The sequence below is a fragment of the Gavialis gangeticus genome, unplaced genomic scaffold, assembly GCF_001723915.1.
Source record: "Gavialis gangeticus isolate Ggan-Ray unplaced genomic scaffold, GavGan_comp1, whole genome shotgun sequence".
Lineage (NCBI taxonomy): Eukaryota > Metazoa > Chordata > Crocodylia > Gavialidae > Gavialis > Gavialis gangeticus.
Window position 1 is genome coordinate 4,672,594 of NW_017729019.1, and position 16,960 is coordinate 4,689,553.

Genomic DNA, 16,960 nt, shown 5'->3' on the forward strand with positions numbered 1-16,960 from the left:
GGGTGGGATCCCCCACGGGCGATCCCGTGGTGCGGGGTGGGTCCCACGACAGATCCCATGATGGCTGATCACTGTGCTCACTGCAGCCGCTTCCAGAAGTTGCTGCTGTCATTCCTGAAAGTGGCTACAGTGAGTGCAGCGATCGGCCAGCACTTGCTGGGGGGGGGCACCAGTGTTCCTGCCTGCCCCTTCACTCCCCATCGCCTAAGCAGTGAGCATTGCCGTTATGGGGTGCATCTGCATCCCCTATGTGTCGCCACTGCTGGAAGCCATATTCTCAGTTCCCACTGGGCTCCTGTCCCAGTTGCTGAGTTAGCACTTCCTGCTGCCCTTATTTCAGGCAGAGCTCGAAGTAGGGGCAGTCAGACCCAGGAGTGCTTGGATGGGGAGCATGAGGGAGAGGAGTCTTTGTGGTGGAGGGGTCACAGCCAGAAATGTGGGTAGGGGAAAGAGCGTGTGGGGGAGGAGGAGGGTACAATGCACTGTGGTTTGCAGTGGAGTATGGGAACACTGGTGGCCAGGACTGCCAGGCATTGCCCAAAGTTGGGGGTTGTGCTCCTGTCTGCAGATGCTCCGGTGCACCCACCATTCACGGACCGGCACCCTTACGAGACCTGTGAACCCCAGTCTATGCCCAATGACCTGGGCTTTGGCCTCAAGATGGTCAATGGCGTGGTCCATGTCTACACCAAGCAGGATGTCACTGACAAGTAGGTGAAGGGGGCTGGTGGGGTAGGAGCCCCTTGTGCCTGGTCTAGTGAGAAGGGGAACTGGGAGAAGCCAAGTGCGTGCTGGGAAAGTGATCTCCCCCTGGGAGTGTCAGGATTGCATGCCATCTCCCTGTGAGTCTATTCAGCCTGTTACAGGGCAGTGAGCTTACAAGATCTCCCGCACGGTACTGCATCTTATCCCTTCTGGATCTGCACCCCGCGCCCCCAGCTCCCTTTGTCCTCTGCTGCTGTGGGGAGCCTTGGCTTTGAGGCATCTCCTGTCTTGAGTTTCCCTGTTTGGTGTGTGCTGTGTTTCTGTGTGATGAGCCTACTGCCCTGTTCCCTCTCGCAGGAACACGGAGCTGGACCTGCCGTACCCTGATTTGCAGGAATTCATCGCTGACATGAACTTCCTGATGGCTCTGATCATCCATGGTCCCATGTAAGGACAACACCTTCTCTCATCTGTGTTGTGGGAGCTGTGTGTGGGTTGGGCTGGGACATGTGGCTTATGCAGCAGCTGCTGCCTGTGGGTCTCCCGCTCCGCTCTATTGGAACGGCTGCTGGGCTCTCATAGCAGCAGAACCGGGCCCTTCTCTGAGTTGGCCTGGTATGGGAATGGAGCCAGTTCAGCCTCAGGGACTGAGGACATGGGATACTCCATCCTCAGCCCCTGGAATATGGAAAGAATAATGCCATCTTATCAGTGGGTCCTGCAGTGGAAGCCAGGGTCCAGAGTGTCAAATCAGAAGCTGCCCCTGGGCATTGCAGGGCTGGTTTAAGGATGGTAGCTAGTCCCGAATCCTAATCCATTGCCCTGCCCTTGGCCAGAAAATCCTTCTGCTACCGACGGCTGCAATACCTGAGCTCCAAGTTCCAGATGCACGTCCTGCTCAATGAGATGAAGGAGCTGGCGGCTCAGAAGAAGGTCCCGCATCGTGACTTTTACAACATCCGCAAGGTACTGTACCTGTCCTCTGTCCCATGGCCTTGTCACATCACTGGCCTGGCAGCTGAGCCCAGCTTCCCACCCCCAGCTGTATGGGCTGTGGTGCCACAGGCTTTGATCCCTTTCTAGAGTCATTGCCTGCATAAGCCATTTAGTGCTGAAAAGGGAGACACTTGTGCTGGTGATGTGGGCACCTTTCTCTTGGGGCTGAGGCTCCCCCAGGCAGTGGGAACAGTAACAGCTTCCAGGCTCTCGCCAAGTGGTGAAAGTCCTGTCTGTGGAGGGTGGGCTGAGGCCTCGTGCCTTGGGGTCCAGTCACACATGTCCTCCCTGTTGAACAGGTGGACACCCACATCCACGCCTCCTCCTGCATGAACCAGAAACACCTGTTGCGCTTCATCAAGCGGGCCATGAAGAAGCACCTGAGTGAGATTGTGCATGTGGAGAAGGGCAAGGAGCAGACCCTAAAGGAGGTCTTTGAGACCATGAACCTCACAGCCTACGACCTCAGCGTAGACACGCTGGACGTTCATGCGGTAGGCTGTCCTGCTGTGCTTCTCATCCAGCACCCACCTGCTTGCTGTGGGAGGGTGATGGTTCGCATCTGGGGCATGGTTGGAGGGAAGAGACTATCTCTGCACCAGCTATCTTACTCTTGTCCTTTGTTGGCTCACCTCGTGAAATGAGCAGAGGCATCCAGCCTTCCCTCAGCATTGGCCTACAGAGATGTGCCATGGGTGCGAGGGGCAGCTTGGTCTCCCATGGCCTGAGCTGAACTGAGCTCAATGGATTTTCTTTTGCTGTTGGGACTAGGAGATGGTAGAGCTGGGTGAGAAGGAGCATCTTGTAGGGAGCGGGGTTGAAAGCCGTGGAACTTGAATGTCTTAGACCAGGGACTGAGGGGTTACAAGTGTCTGGCAGCCTGTCCTTGTGGGAGGTACTAGGAGTTGAAGCTTGAGGAAGGGGATCCTGGAAAGCACTAGTCAGTGGAGAGGTGCCAGCTCCTCTCCTTGTTGCCTTTTCCCTGAGGTGTCTCTGTCCCACGACAGGATCGTAACACCTTCCACCGCTTTGACAAGTTCAATGCCAAGTACAACCCCATCGGGGAGTCGATCCTGCGTGAGATCTTCATCAAGACGGACAACCGGGTCTCAGGGAAGTACTTTGCCCACATCATCAAGGTGAGGGCTGGCATTGCTGCCTGGGCCACATACCTCTTCAGGAGGCTGACACCCCTGCAATGACCTGGAGAACTGTCTCCATGAAAACCAACCAGCCTGTGTGCGTGAGCCTGGGGGCTGGTACTGAGAGGGAGGCTACACAGGAAGTAGTGGGCCTGTGGCTGGCTGAGACTCGGACATGGTGTGGGTGCCTCATTTTCCATGAGGTGGCACCCTGGTGCTTCCTGGCTTGGGTGGGCATGCATGTGCTTGTCTGATCTGTGAAGCAGTGTGCATGCCAAAGCCAAGTCTACACGCATGTCTTTGTGCTGCTGCACTGGAGTGTGTAAGCAGGGTCTTGCCCTGCTGGGGCACATGCAAGACCTTTGCCCAGCGTTTGCCAGCCTGGCCAGTTGGTTGGGATGGCATTTCCCACTGAGTGACCTCCTTCCATGTAGGAGGTGATGTCTGACCTGGAGGAGAGCAAGTACCAGAACGCGGAGCTGCGCCTCTCCATCTATGGCCGCTCACGGGACGAGTGGGACAAGCTGGCTAGGTGGGCTGTGTACCACAAGGTGCACTCCAACAATGTGCGCTGGCTGGTGCAGGTGCCCCGTCTCTTGTGAGTACCGTGCTGCCAGGTGGGACTGGGCAGGAGGGGTCACAGTGCTGTATGCACAGCTGGCAGGGCTTGATGGGGTTTCCAGCCCAGGTATATCCAGTCAGGCTCTGCCCTTTCACAAACTGCCTTCCAGCCAAGGCTCTTGCTAACCTCAAGCCCGCAGTCTCCCAGGGAAGAGAGGAATTCATGGGGGAATCACTTATTACAGCCTTTCTGCTGACAGGGACTGGCAAGGCCCAGGCAGTGGAAGCCAGGCATTGTGCTCCCTGTTGCTCTGGTCATTCGTGCCAGGCCTGCTCTGCCCAAGGCTGCTGGAGGGCCCCGGTGGGGGCAATGCAGTTAGCTGTGCGAGTGTGAGGTCAGGCAGAAGGCAGAGCAGGGTGGCACCTTACAGGAGAACTGGTTGGGGGATGGGAAGGCCGGAGGAGGAGCCAGTGCTCTCCCTGCTGGGACCAGACCTTGTAGGGATGAGCAAAACCTGCTGAGAGCCGATTCTCCAGCTGGAATGTCAACATGGCTGGGCCGGCAGAGAAAGTGGAGGGAATGTGGAGGGGACAACTTGTGGTAGCCCGTGTTCCCACGGCCACTGAAAGCGCAGGAGGGGAGCGGGTGGCAGTGCTGGGTGCCTGCTCCAGGTCCTGGGGAGTGGGGGTGAGGCAGGACCACAGCATAACCCCCGTGGCCAGCCCTGCTGCCCCTAGTTGTGCTGCACAGCAGCTTCCTGACCCCAGGGAGTGAGGGGTGGCTGGAGGGGAATGACAACGTGGGGGCATTGGGAAGCCAGCTTCTAGGGACCACAAGCTGCTTGACATTAGTGCAGGAAGGAGCAGGCTCGGCAGAGGAAGCTGGGTGCAAGAACCAGTGAGACGACTGGAGGGGCCAGAGTGGGAGAGCAGGGCCAGGCAGGGGTCTTGAGCCTCAGCAGCCTGGTTTAATCCAGATGGGCCAAAATAAGTGCCAGTTGCCTGGTCATGTGGGTAGCCTGATTTCCCCCTCATGCCCTGGTGTAAATCAGGAGTAACCTGCCACCAGCTGGATGCAAATTAGGGTCAGCTGTAGTGACCAGAGTAGAAGGAGCTTATGTGAGAGCCGGGTCCGGCCTTGGTCAGGGCCCCGAGGGGCTGGGCTGACCACTGTGCCCAAGTGCCCTGCTCTGAACCACCTCTTGCGCCCTCCCTCCCTCTCCAACAGCGATGTGTACCGAACCAAGAGGCAGCTGGCCAACTTCCAGGAGATGCTGGAGAATATCTTCCTGCCCCTCTTTGAAGCCACCATCCACCCTGCCAGCCACCCAGAGCTGCACCTCTTCCTGGAGCATGTGAGAGCTACCTGTGCCAGGGCTGCATCAGGGACCCCTGGGCTGGGCAGCTGCTAAGCACAGGCTGCCTGGTGCATTACAGTCACTAAGGGGATGCAGGAGGCCCCAGGGGAGGGGCAGATGTCAGACACCCCCCTGGGAAGTGCCACTGTTCTGGGCACCACAGTGGTTCACTGGGGCTTTGTGCCTGCAGAGGCGTCTGTGGTGGAGTCACATGGCTCCACTGGGCTTGCTTGGGAGGAGTCCCCAGGCAGGGCGGGCTGACCTGAGCAATGGACACTGGTTGGCATCTCACACTCTCTCCCCTCTCTGCATCTTGGGTGGCCAGGTGGACGGCTTTGACAGTGTGGATGATGAATCCAAGCCTGAGCATCACATCTTCAACCTGGACAGCCCCTTGCCTGGGGCCTGGCTGGAAGAAGACAACCCGCCCTACGCATACTATTTGTACTACATGTACGCCAACATGACTGTGCTGAACCACCTGCGCAGGTAGGGGAGCCCTTGCCTCTCCTGTCCCCCCTTCTTGGTGCAGGGCAAATCTTGTCACTCAGAGGCACATCCCCCATGGGTGAGCCCCACTGGAGAGCACTGCCGTCCTCAGCAGCTCATGAGTGCCCTCCTGTAGAACCAGCCACAGGGTGTTGGGCTCATCCCAGAGCCTGAGACTTGCATGTGCCCTCCTGTCTAGTCACCCACGTGACACTCCCCTAGTGTGTGGGGTGGCACAGTGGCCCCTCATTGCCCATGCCACACAGGCAGTGGCTCAGCCCCAAGTCCATCCCTAACCTTGCTCTGGTGCCATCCTCCAGGAAGAGGGGCTTCCACACCTTTGTGCTGCGCCCACACTGTGGGGAAGCAGGGCCCATCCACCACCTGGTGTCTGGCTTCATGCTGTCAGAGAACATCTCGCATGGCCTCCTGCTCCGCAAGGTAAGGGGAGCTTAGCGCTGGACTGGCCGGTTGGCCACCGGAGCCTGGGAGAGGGCAATGGGCAGGCTGGATGCTCTCGGTGCACAGGCAATGGCAGTGTCTTTACCATGCTTGGTGCAGACCATGGTTCAGGCACTGGGGTGATGGGTGATGCTAGGAGAACCAGGTGAGTTCTGAAATAAAGGGGCAGCCCTGGCAATCTGGCATCTCAGGAGCCCCTGTGCGGGAGGGGGATCTGGTCCCTGTTGCCAAGTGATGGGATGCGGGTGCCCCAGGACTAAGGGAGCCTGGCGGTGAGTGCATGCCCCTGGCTTGTCTGCAGTCCCTTGTGGGGGCACTGTGCATAGCCCGGCTGAGCGAGTCCCTGTGCTCCAATAACCCGGCTTTCCCCGGGCAGGCCCCCGTGCTGCAGTACCTCTACTACCTGGCCCAGATAGGCATCGCCATGTCCCCACTCAGCAACAACAGCCTATTTCTGAGCTACCACCGCAACCCACTGCCTGAGTACCTGTCCCGTGGCCTCGTGGTCTCGCTCTCCACTGACGACCCGCTGCAGTTCCACTTCACCAAGGTGAGCCTTGCCAACATCATGCCCCACGCCTTGGCTAGACAGCCCCAGGGGGCGTGACACAGCTTTGGCAGCAGGACCTCGTAGAGATGCCAGGACCCTGGGTGGGACTAGTGGGGAGCCGCGGCTGCAGTGGTTGCATGTCACCAGATGATGTAGAGGCAGGCAGAGCAACCCTGGGTACCCACAGACCAGGAGAGCTTTCTAGTGGCATGAGGGGGTGTGGCAAGGAGGCCAGGGCAGGGAAACCCACCCCACCCTGGCTATGTACTGGAACAGCCTCTGGCTTGGCCATCCTGGCCTGTGCTGGAGTAGCAGGGGGATTCTGTGGCTGGCCCCTGGGGAGAGTGTGACACTGTCCCCACAGGTTCAGGCCTGGGGGCAGGTTTAGGTGCTGGGAGCAGTGGTGCAGGCTCTGTTGCAGCTGCTGGAGGGGAAGCCGCAAGTCCCTGCCCGTTGCATTAAATGAGTTTGGATGATGAAATGGTTGCGGCAGGGAGGAGGCTGCTTCTGACAGGTGCAGCAGTGAGAGCTGACCCTGCCAAGCCCCTGATCCTTGCTGGGGAGGTTGATCCAGGGTCTGGGCAGAGCCCCTTTTAGGCTGGCAGCAGTCCTGGGTGTGGCGAGCAGAGATGCTGCCCGCTGGTGGCTGCTTCAAACTTGCTGCCCCAGTGCCTGCAGACCTGGCTCCGCTTCTGCACATCCCTGCCCTACCTTGTCTCCTCCGTCCCGCTACACAAGAGTTGCTGGGAAGTCACCGGGGCAGGAGGGCTGGTGCAGTGGGTGGCCTGCTCTGATCAGCTGTGCTATTGCAGGAGCCCCTGATGGAGGAGTACAGCATCGCCACGCAGGTCTGGAAGCTCAGCTCCTGTGACATGTGCGAGCTCGCGCGCAACAGCGTGCTCATGAGTGGCTTTTCCCACAAGGTAAGACTGGTCCTCCCACCCCAACAAGCAGAGTCCAATACCAGCCTGAACCCCATGGTGGGGTCCAGGCTGGCTGAGGTGCTTGGGGCGCTGCTCTGTAGCCTCTGCATGCACCCCATCTGCCTGGTAGTCAGGGGTGCTGTGCCTCACGTCCGCCACGGCACCCCATCTCCCAGCAGCAACAGGCTGTGTGCTCTCAGAGGTACGGCTGTGTCCGAATCAGCCCTTTACTATGCTGTTGGGCTCTGCATGCTAGGGGCTGCTCTGTTGTCTCTTGGGTAAGGCACAGAACAGGTTGCAAAGTCCCTTCATGTCTGTTAAGCCTCTCATGGCCCCTCCAGCAGGGAATAGGGTCTCCCAGGTTCTACGTGGCCAGTAACTCCAGCCTGCCTGTGGATGCACAGCCAGTGTTCGCTGCACTCTTGTGGCTGCATTGCCTCTGGGAGAGTAGAGCCGTCCCTGCCACAGTGAGCTTTAGCCTAGGGAAGCTTGTGCTGTATGTGTAGCTGCCTAGAACTACTTTGGTTAGTCTCTGAGATGCAAATCTACCCTGCCTTTTATCCAGCATGGGATCATCAAGGTAAAAGCCCCTTGGGAACCCATCACCGTGACCATAGCTTTCTCCCTCCCAGGTGAAGAGCTACTGGCTGGGCCCCAATTACCTGAAGGAAGGGCCTGAGGGGAACGACATCCGACGCACCAATGTGCCGGATATTCGGGTGGGCTACCGCTTTGAGACGCTGTGCCAGGAGCTGACCCTTATCACGCAGGCCGTGCAGACAGAAGAGCTGGAGACCATCCAGGAGGAGGACTCCTTAATCCTGAACTTCAGCCCGGGGCCTCAGTGAAGGACCCTGGCCCCTGCTCTTGCCCACAGGGGCTGGGCAGGCTGGAGGCTGTCCCAGAGCATGAGCAACCCCCCCTGCCATCTCTGTAGGGTCTGGGCTCCTGTCCCCCGTGGCCCCTGTTTCTTTCTTGTTGTTGGTTTCAGTGCATTCTTTCCCTCTGCATTTCCCCCTCGAAAGGTGTTAATTTGGTTCCTTAGCAGTCTCCCTTGGTAACGTGCTGGTGCCTTTTTTTAGTTGTTGGTTTGGTTTTTGTTCTCTCAAACTCTGGATTTATTTTTACTTTCTGCAAGGCCATGGGGGTGGTAGTGCCCAGGCCCTCTGTAGTGCTTGCCGTTGAAGGCTGGGCGTGTGGGGGGCTCACACGTCTGGGACCACACGAGTCCTGGTGCAGGTGTGCAGGGGGATGTACCCTAGGGCTGGACGCTGGGGAGCTGGATGGTGTCAGAGCCCTGAGCACTGGATGTGCCTCGGCACTGGTGGTTTGTCTGCTCCTGCTGAGCAAGGTACTGCTCTGTGCGTGGCAGGAGCCTGTGTTGCGTCTGACAGTCATTGCCTTGAGTTGATGCCAGTTGGGTGCCTCCTAGGACCACAGTCCCCTGTGGCCAGATCTGCCGTGGGGCAAGAGGCTGAGAACCAAGCTTTGCCCTTGTCCAGTACCCAGCTTGCCGCAGTGCTGCTCCCACCCCAGCTAGCTGGCTTGTTTGTGCCATGGCTCCAGCGGGGCCATTTGCTAGTGTTATTTTTTAAATAAGGGAGGATCTATCCTCCCGACTTCTCAAACTGTGATGCCCAAATCCTCCAGGCCAGGACAGCGGATGGTGTCCTCCCTGGCCCTCACTCTTGGCCTGGGGTAGCATGGAGGAAAAGCCTTTCAACCCAGCCAGAGAGCTAGGGAAAAGGCTGGGCCTTGCCATTTTTAACTCTGTACGCATCTAGTGTCAGTCAGGCGGAGCATTTCTTGTTATCTGTCTGTCCATCTGAATGTCTGTCTGCCTCAGCAATCATGTATCGGTAGGTGGGGGTGGGGTGCGGATGGGATAATGTGGGTCTTGTTTTTTATTAGCCCTTTAACTTAGATCCTCTTGATCAGGGCAGATCCAGCTAGCTCTGTTTCTTGGGCACTCTCATCTGCTTCCCTTAGGAGACACAGGCAGTTCCTACACTTTGCTGGTGTCCAAGGAGCAAGCAGCCTCTGTCTGTGCATGGTGCCAGTTCTGTGCTTGCATGTGCCGTGTTGTAGGGGCTGGAAACCTGTCCGCCCTAGCAGCCCTCCTTGCGGGGCCATGCCCATCTTCAGCTAGCAGCACTGCTGCTTGTTGACTCTTTTCCTGTGATCTGTGGCATGAAGGGCCCCCTTGCTTCACTGCACATCAGTGAGCTTTCACTGCACCCCACGGCCAGCTGTCCCCGTGCTTGGTCCCTTTGTCATTACCAGAGTAGCATTATACCCAACCGTTCTCTCTCCCTCAGCTGTTGGAGGGGAGGGGGGGAAGTTGGCAGCATCATATGGGGAAATGGGGGTTTAGGGCACCATTAAGAGGATCTAGGAAATCATGGGAGACTGGTGCTGCCCTAGTCGGGGGGGAGGGGGGCACGTGCCCCTGACTGTGTGGGGTCCCCCCATGGCCAATACTGCTGACTGGGGGGGGGTCCCACCCCCGGCTGATCTTGCTGTCTGGGGGGACCCCCATGGCCAATCGCTTCTGGGAGTGGCTGCAGCCGCTTCTAGGAGCAGCTGCACTGATCAGCCAGCGCTTGCAGGGAGGGGCGTGAGCGCTCCTGCCTGCCCCCCCTGCCCATCACCTAAATGGTGAGCGCGCCGATCAGGGGGTGCACCAGTGCTCTCAGGGGGTGCACATGCACCCCCTACGCTTTGCCACTGTAGGAAATGACCTTCCTGTTGTGGGCAAGGACTTTAGCCTTGGAAAGCCATCTAAGGCAGTTCAGGGGTGGCTGTGAGGGGTTAGAGCATGGGCGTGAGAGCCCTTTATTGCTGTGCATGGCTGGAGGCAGAGCTCTCGTGGATCCCTGCTTCCCACAATGCCTTGAGAGCAGTCTCCCTGCTCCAGGACCCAGTGCTTGCTCTGCAGGTGTTTGGCCCAACTAGAGTCATCAGTTGAATGCCAGCCCCCACCGCTGCCCTTGGACACGTAGTTATGAGCAGTGTGTGCACCCACACTGGGTTAGCGTGCTGCTGGGGCACAGGGGGCATCTTTCCAGGGCAGGCAGCAGGTTGGGTGCTCCTCATGGCTGAGAAGGCCTGAAGGTCCCAGCTACCCCATGTGAGCCACTGTGCTTGCTGTGCCCCCCTTGGCAGGCCCACCCAATAACAGATCCCGGGAGCCAAGCACTTAGCAGGGGTCAGGGCTTTTTTCAACTGTCCTTGTGGGTGACAGAAGAGCTCTCCGTTCCTGTGTCTGGCAAGGGTTGCAGAACCACGCTTGTCCAGTCCTCATACTGGGTAAACTTAGGAGATGCTGCTAGGCCCTTCTTGGATCTCTGGCCAGTGCTGTCACAGGGCAATGCAGGTGAGCAGGCTTCAAAGCCAGAGGGACCCTACAGACCTCAGTTGTGGGATTGGGCGGGTAGACTCGTTTGGTTGCGAGGGTTGTTTCCAGCTGTCCCGGTTGTCCTGTGCTCCCACCACACCCCGCCTGGCTGGTTCCAATCTTGCTTCTCCGTGCTACGTATCAATAAACAAGGTAGTTGGATATTTCTTTGTACCTTGGAGATGGGCTTCATCTCCTGCCGTCGCCTTGGAATCTGTGTGTTGTCCGAGTGAATTGTCCAGCACTGGGTTGTTGCTCTGAAATGTCGTGTTTGAAAAAAGAGCATGAGAAATAAATAGAAGCTATTTAAGTAAAACTCCTCGTGTGTGAATTGGGGGGTAGGGGCAAGGGGGAGGTTGGCACTAGGGCACCTGCTACTAAGCCATCAGAGCTATATCCAGACTGAACTCACAACACCTTGATTTCTGTGGCCCAAATATGTGAAGATGTCTTAAAATAAGAATTGTTCTCAGTACTTGCTGCGGCTCAGTCCTGGACTGGGTTCACCCTCCAGTGTCCCTGGAGATGGGTGATTTTATTCCCTTCCCTCATTGGACAGAACAGGACACCAAGGCATGGCAGTAAACCCCAGGAATGCAGGCTGCGGGTGCTCCACTCTGGTCACTGTAACAAGGAGTTGAAGGTCTATGATCTCTTGAAAGCTCAAAGTTTCTCCATAAAGAGCAGCCAGTGGGTTTGTAAATACTACACTGAAGTGCCAAAGGTGAAAGTACCACCCTGCTGCTGTCTCTTCTGATCTGGATGATGCAGTGGGTTAGTGGATTTGGGGTAGGGAGCAATCCCTCTTGGAGGAGGGAAGAGGAAGGATTCATTTACAATTGGGTGATAAAGTCATCGACAGCAATGATTTCTCAATCAGTTAAAGGGAACCTGCAGAGGGAGCTTTCCCCTTTTTTGGCTTTTGAATGGTGGTAAAAGGCATCCTGAGAATGTCAAGCATGGGCTTTTGTTAACCCTAGAACTTGTATGTGGCCTCAGGACTACTGAAAAGACAGTAGGTGAGGATTCAAAGAGAAAAGTCTCTTGGTTACTGTTTGTTATAATAATTCTTCAAAAGAAATAATTAGTGACCTTTAGAGAGGAAGCCACCAACACTGGTCACCACTCGCTACCCCTCATCTCACCGCCAGCACCACTGGCAGCATCTGTGGGTGGTCACTGACCGCTGGTTGGCATTCACCACCGCACTGCCCCGCTGGTGACAGCACCGTGGCTGCCTGCGGAGCTCCTTGCTTGCCACCGCTATGCTCCTGCCATTGACAGCACTGCCGCTGCCTGCAGGAGCTTCTCGTGCCTTTTGAACAAAGGGTTTCATACTTTGTTCAAGGCAAGTCTCTCTTCCGTCACTGGTGGGGAGTGTTTATAAACCTCTTGAGGCTATTCTGCTAAGTGGGGCCAGTCCACACCTAATAGGTCAAAGGAAGAAAAACAAAACCAGAAAATATAAACTTCATCTTTCATCAAAAGCACCAAAAATGGGTTTCATCCCAAGGCACAAAACAAGCTGCCCAAGTATTAACCAGCAATGCGAAAGGAACCTGCATGTTTTCCAGGAGAGCGAACCAGTTGGAAGCCAGCAAGAAGCACTCTGGCCATCTCAGCTGACCTCCAGCAGGATGGAGAGTTGCACTCTCCAGTTCCTCAGCCAAGCCTGCATCTCGGGTATTGCAGAGCAACTGGCCTAGCAGAGTGCTGCGGTGCTCCCAGCCCCATGCCCCTCTGGGCAAGGCTTCTCACTGGGTCAATTGAATGTAATATTTGAAGCTGCCCGAAGGTGGCACCCCTGGGCTCTCCAATGGCTTGTGTTGTAGAAGGTTGGGCAGATTTGCACCTTTATAAACTAACTGAATCCGAGATGGTAAAGCATGAGCTTTGTGAGCCTGAGATCGTGTCATCAGCTCTTCATCTATGTAGAAACCAGAGGACAAGCTGAGCCTTGGGTGTCCCTTTTCAAGCAACCACCAAGGACCCTGGGGCCTTCTGGCCTAAGCCCCTCTGCACCTTTCCACCCCTAGTGGGTCCTCACCCTTGCTGTCTTTGCAGCCCCCTGACCCCTTGGCAGCCAGGAGGCCACCCACTCCCCGTGCCGAAGGGCTGAGGTCCGCACAGCTCATGTTGCTGCCCATGGCTTCTCTCTGGGTTGCCTTTTGCTGGGGATTCAGTCTCCACCCAAGCCAGGAAGGGCTTTGTGGGATCAGTGGCCACTATCTCAGGCATCCCACAGAGGACATGGGAGAAGGTGCTGCTCATTCATAAGGACAGGATTTTCCCCCTTGGTCCTGAGGCCATTGATACGGGCCTACAAAGGACCCAGCTGAGAACAGGACCCCATAGTGCTGGGCACTGCGTGGTTGAGTGACACCCCCCCGCGTTGAGTAGAGCAGTGGTTCCCAAACTCTGTGCACCACCAACTTAAAACGATACAACCATAAGTAAGATACAACCACCAGCACATTTTTTATCATATAAAGCAATTATAATCTGTTAATGTGTACCAGGTTGTCTGCGTAGCACTGGTGGTACCTGTACCACAGATTGGGAATTGCTGGAGCAGAGGATGCCACTGCACACAGACTGAGCTGTGTCCTGCCCAGTTATCAAGTGCTGATTTTGATGGAAAAGCCAGGAAAACCTGACAGTCATGAAAATCTGCCTGCTCTGTTTATCTGATCCTGATTTCAGTAACAGCTGGGCTTTTCTGGGTTTTCCAGTTTTCACCCAAATCAAGGGGCAGTCGTGGGGGTCAGGGGATGGTTGGAGTCAGCTTCTCTGCTCCGGTGGGTGCACCGGGGAACGTATTGCTACCACAGGTGCACACGGGGTGAATGGGGCAGAAGGTGACACTGGCCCTGGTTATCAGACACCCTCCTCCTTAACCTTCAAGGAGCTTCATTCAGGAGTGGGGTGGGGTGCACATCTGCTTTAGCAGACCCCTTCCCAGGAGCAGCAGTGTCTTCTCACCACTGTCTTTGAAAGGCAAATATGAGGTGCTTCAATGCTGGCCTCCAGCTACAGCTGTCTGGGCATCTAAGTGGCCTCTACCCTCCTGGCAGGTAAGTGTGCAGTTGGTTATGGAGTTGGCTTTGCAACACCCGCTGCAGTGCAAGGATGTGTTATTGCTACTTGGGCCAGATGGAAAGCAGGGCCCAATATCCCATAGGAAGGTCTTTGGCAGAGACAGAAACAGAACTTTGATCCCTGGGACCAGAGCTACTGCCTCTGCTCTCCTTCCCCACGGCCTTGTCTCCCGGTCTTCTGGGACCCCTTCCCTGTCCACACATCCCCCTGAGATTGTGCATTGGATGGAAAGACTTCAGCACTGAGGAAGAAATCGCCAGCCAGCATCTTGGTGTTACCCGAACCAGGAGGCAGCACTGGCCAGGCTTGGAGCCCGCATTCTGGGCGCTGCCACACAGACTCCCAGCTCAAGTCACCAAGTGGAAACCCACTGGCATGAGGAAGCAAGGTTGCCTGCAGGATGTCCTAAGAAGCACCTTAGCAGGGAAGATGGGACACCAGCTCAAGTCCGTCAACAGCTGGAAGCAGCAGCAAAGGACAGAGGGTAGCAGAGATTAGCAGCATCTGTCACCGGTGCCAGTGCAGGGTGGATGTACAATGCGTTTGTGTGTGCAGCCTTGGGACTGAAACAGTGCTGCGAACTTGCCAGGGGCACACGCTTATCTGCACTCATTAGGAACAATACTCAGTAAATATGCAGCCTGGCCAGGGCTGGGCTAGTAGCAGCCCAGAGAGGGGAGAGCCAGTTGGCTTCTGGCCTGAGAGCAGGGCACCAACGGTGCTGCAAACCTGGCCAAGTCCTGTTAGTGTCGTGGGGTCAGTGGCCCCAGAACTGAGCAGCTCCTCTCTTTGCCACAGCTTCTAACTGCAGCCCTTGGAAAGCCGCTGCCGCTGGCATTGTCGCAGGCAGTACAGTCGCTGTGTCGGTGCATGTAGGTAACTGGTATGCACATGACCAGGTGGTTGTAAGGGGGGGGGGAGGGCTGTGACACTGGTGCCACAGTGGCACTGTAGCCTCTGTGTGGGGCATGTGGCGGATCGGGGAGGGGACAGGCATCAGTGCATCTAATGGGACAGGAAAGACCGAGTCCCTCAGCTCAGTGGTGCTCTGGAAGAGGTCCACAGGTTGGCTGGAGCACTGCAAAAAACTTTTTGGCAGCTGTGCCTCAAATTAAGCTTTGTGCCCTCCCCAAGGGCCACTCCGATTCCCTTCACCTGCGAGCAGCAGCTGGCACAGGGGTGAGTTGGGTTCGGGCCAGTGCCCAGGAAGCACGGTTCCCTTCCCGCCTGCCGAGGTTGTTCAGGATGGGGAGAACAAGGGCAAGGTTCAAGTGCTTGTGGGGCTGCACAGTCAGGAATGCAGCTGCTCTCCCACAGGGCAATGCAGGAGGAGGGAGGGTCCGGATCCACCCCCTCGCCTGGCCTGCCTCTCTGAAACGAGTTTGGCGAGGCTGAAAAGCAAAGCCAGCTGCTGCAGGACCTGCAGTCCTGGGGAAGGCAGGCTGGAGCACAGCATGGGTGTCATCCTAGGCTACTGGGACATCCGTGGGGTGAGTGCTGGGAGGACAGCAGGCAACCTCCATGCGGGGGGTGGGGTGACAGCCCTCTTTCTCCTGGACCCCCCTTGCCTGGCCTCCCTTTCCCGCTCCCACCAGACCCTGGAGGTGCCCCTGCCCCCAGGCTCGTGGGGGAGGGCTGGGGGGGCAGGGTCTCAATGCACAGGGGCTATCCCACCCCGGAGCAGAGTCCTCCCTGTGCCCCCTTTGCCTCAGCAATAGGAGCCCCTTCAACCCCCTCCCAGCCAGGCTTTCCATTGACTCTTGTCTTTAAATTCCCCTATTGCTATGGCAGTTGTGGGGGATCTCACTGCCTTCTTGCCTTATCTGCCCAGCAGTCTCAGCGATGGCGGCCCTGGGTCAGGGCTCCCCATGAGGCAGCTTCTAACCCTGCTGATGCCGCAGAGCCACCCTGGCCCGCGGCAAAGCGTTGGCATGTGTGCTATGCGCCTGGGAGCGTGGGCCCAAGGGCTTGGCTTCTCTGCCTCTTTGGAGAGGGGCAGGCTGTCCTGATCCTGATTTCAGGGGCAGGTGGTCTTCCTCAAAGGGCAGGCATGCCACTGCAAGGCACCTGCAGTGTCCAACGCTCCCCCTTTCCCCTCTGCAGCTGGCCCACTCCATCCGAATGTTGCTGGAGTACACGGGCACCCCATACGAGGACAAGCAGTACAGCTGCGGAGAAGGTAAGGGGTGAAGGAGCTGCACCCTCCTGCCAGGTGTGAGATGGGTACCGGGCACTAGCAAGCCAGAAGGGGACCAGGATCAGTGCAGGGGAGGGGACGGCTTGGGCCAATGTGCTGGAGTAGCGAGCCTGCAGAGCTGGTATTGGAACAAGGGACTGGTGCTCCAGAGCTGCTTAATGCTGGGCATGGGGACCCACCGTTTGGCACTTCAAGCTCAATAGGAAATCAAAATGAGTGCCTGGGCCTTGCACTGTGTGGAGCTGGGAGAGGATCAACAGTCTCTTTAGGTCAGGCCCTAGTGAAGTCAGCAGAGGCACCAAGCTTGAATCAGCCCTGATTGCTGCTGGAAACATCAGGCAACTTGGCCCTGCGGGCCCAGCTCTTCCCTGTAGGAATCGGGAGCAGAATGGCAGCCGTCCCAGGGAGAAACTAGGTCAGGTTTCCTGCGCGAGGGGAGGAAGTGGTTAAACAGGCTGAAACATTAGCTGTGTTCGCTCTCCCCAGGCGAAAGGGGTGGACTTGCGTTTCAGCATCTCTGTCTGGGCTAAAGGCTGCCTTGTGCTGCCTCGCTGGGGGATGGGGGCAAGAACTGGCCTGCGAGTGCCATGAGGTGGAGGGGATGCGCCTGACCACCCGCTCCTCTGGGGCTCCCCCCGCACTGCCCGCTGACTGTGACAAGAGGACAGCAAAGCTCTGGCTGTTGTTAGATATGCCCTGGGGAATTATGCAATTATGTGCCTGTGCAATTTTGTGCTTAATAGGCATGACCATGCATAATTGTATAACTTTGCATAATTTAACTATGGCAGGCTCTGTGCCTCTGCCTCTATGATGTGGAGGCACAGAGCAGGGTGACTGGACAGCTGGGTAGGTGGGGAGGGGAGCTTCTGTCTGCGGGAAGGAGCGGGGGTGGGTGTAGTGCCAACTAAGGGAGCGTCTGCCAAGGCTCACAGTACTACAATCGGGCATACCCATGAGACATACCCATGAGGGAACATAGTGCAGTAGTCAGAGGGGCATCCATGTGGCTGCACACTGCAGCAGCGGGGGGCATTTGTGGTGTAGTGGTGGCTTAGAAGTGAGGCCTACCATGGTGTAG

The 16,960-nt window shown here is 57.1% G+C and overlaps 2 protein-coding genes across 6 annotated transcripts in view; both read left to right on the forward strand.

Annotated features, from left to right (window-relative positions):
• Positions 1–9,279, forward strand: part of AMPD2 (adenosine monophosphate deaminase 2) — a 41,335-nt gene extending 32,056 nt beyond the window's left edge. For all 5 annotated transcript variants that reach the window (XM_019513858.1, XM_019513859.1, XM_019513860.1 and 2 more), the window contains 12 exons: positions 569–710; positions 1,063–1,152; positions 1,542–1,671; positions 2,001–2,195; positions 2,709–2,840; positions 3,278–3,441; positions 4,633–4,759; positions 5,088–5,251; positions 5,572–5,692; positions 6,090–6,263; positions 7,076–7,186; positions 7,819–9,279. In XM_019513858.1, coding sequence (XP_019369403.1) covers positions 569–710; positions 1,063–1,152; positions 1,542–1,671; positions 2,001–2,195; positions 2,709–2,840; positions 3,278–3,441; positions 4,633–4,759; positions 5,088–5,251; positions 5,572–5,692; positions 6,090–6,263; positions 7,076–7,186; positions 7,819–8,034 — 1,766 coding nt within the window. In that variant the 3' untranslated portion in view covers positions 8,035–9,279. The remainder of the gene's footprint in view (positions 1–568; positions 711–1,062; positions 1,153–1,541; positions 1,672–2,000; positions 2,196–2,708; positions 2,841–3,277; positions 3,442–4,632; positions 4,760–5,087; positions 5,252–5,571; positions 5,693–6,089; positions 6,264–7,075; positions 7,187–7,818) is intronic.
• A 5,857-nt stretch (positions 9,280–15,136) lies between these two features.
• Positions 15,137–16,960, forward strand: part of LOC109295178 (glutathione S-transferase Mu 1-like) — a 13,916-nt gene continuing 12,092 nt past the window's right edge. Inside the window, exons 1-2 of the mRNA XM_019513864.1 lie at positions 15,137–15,172; positions 15,786–15,861. Of these exons, the coding sequence (XP_019369409.1) occupies positions 15,137–15,172; positions 15,786–15,861 (112 nt within the window). The remainder of the gene's footprint in view (positions 15,173–15,785; positions 15,862–16,960) is intronic.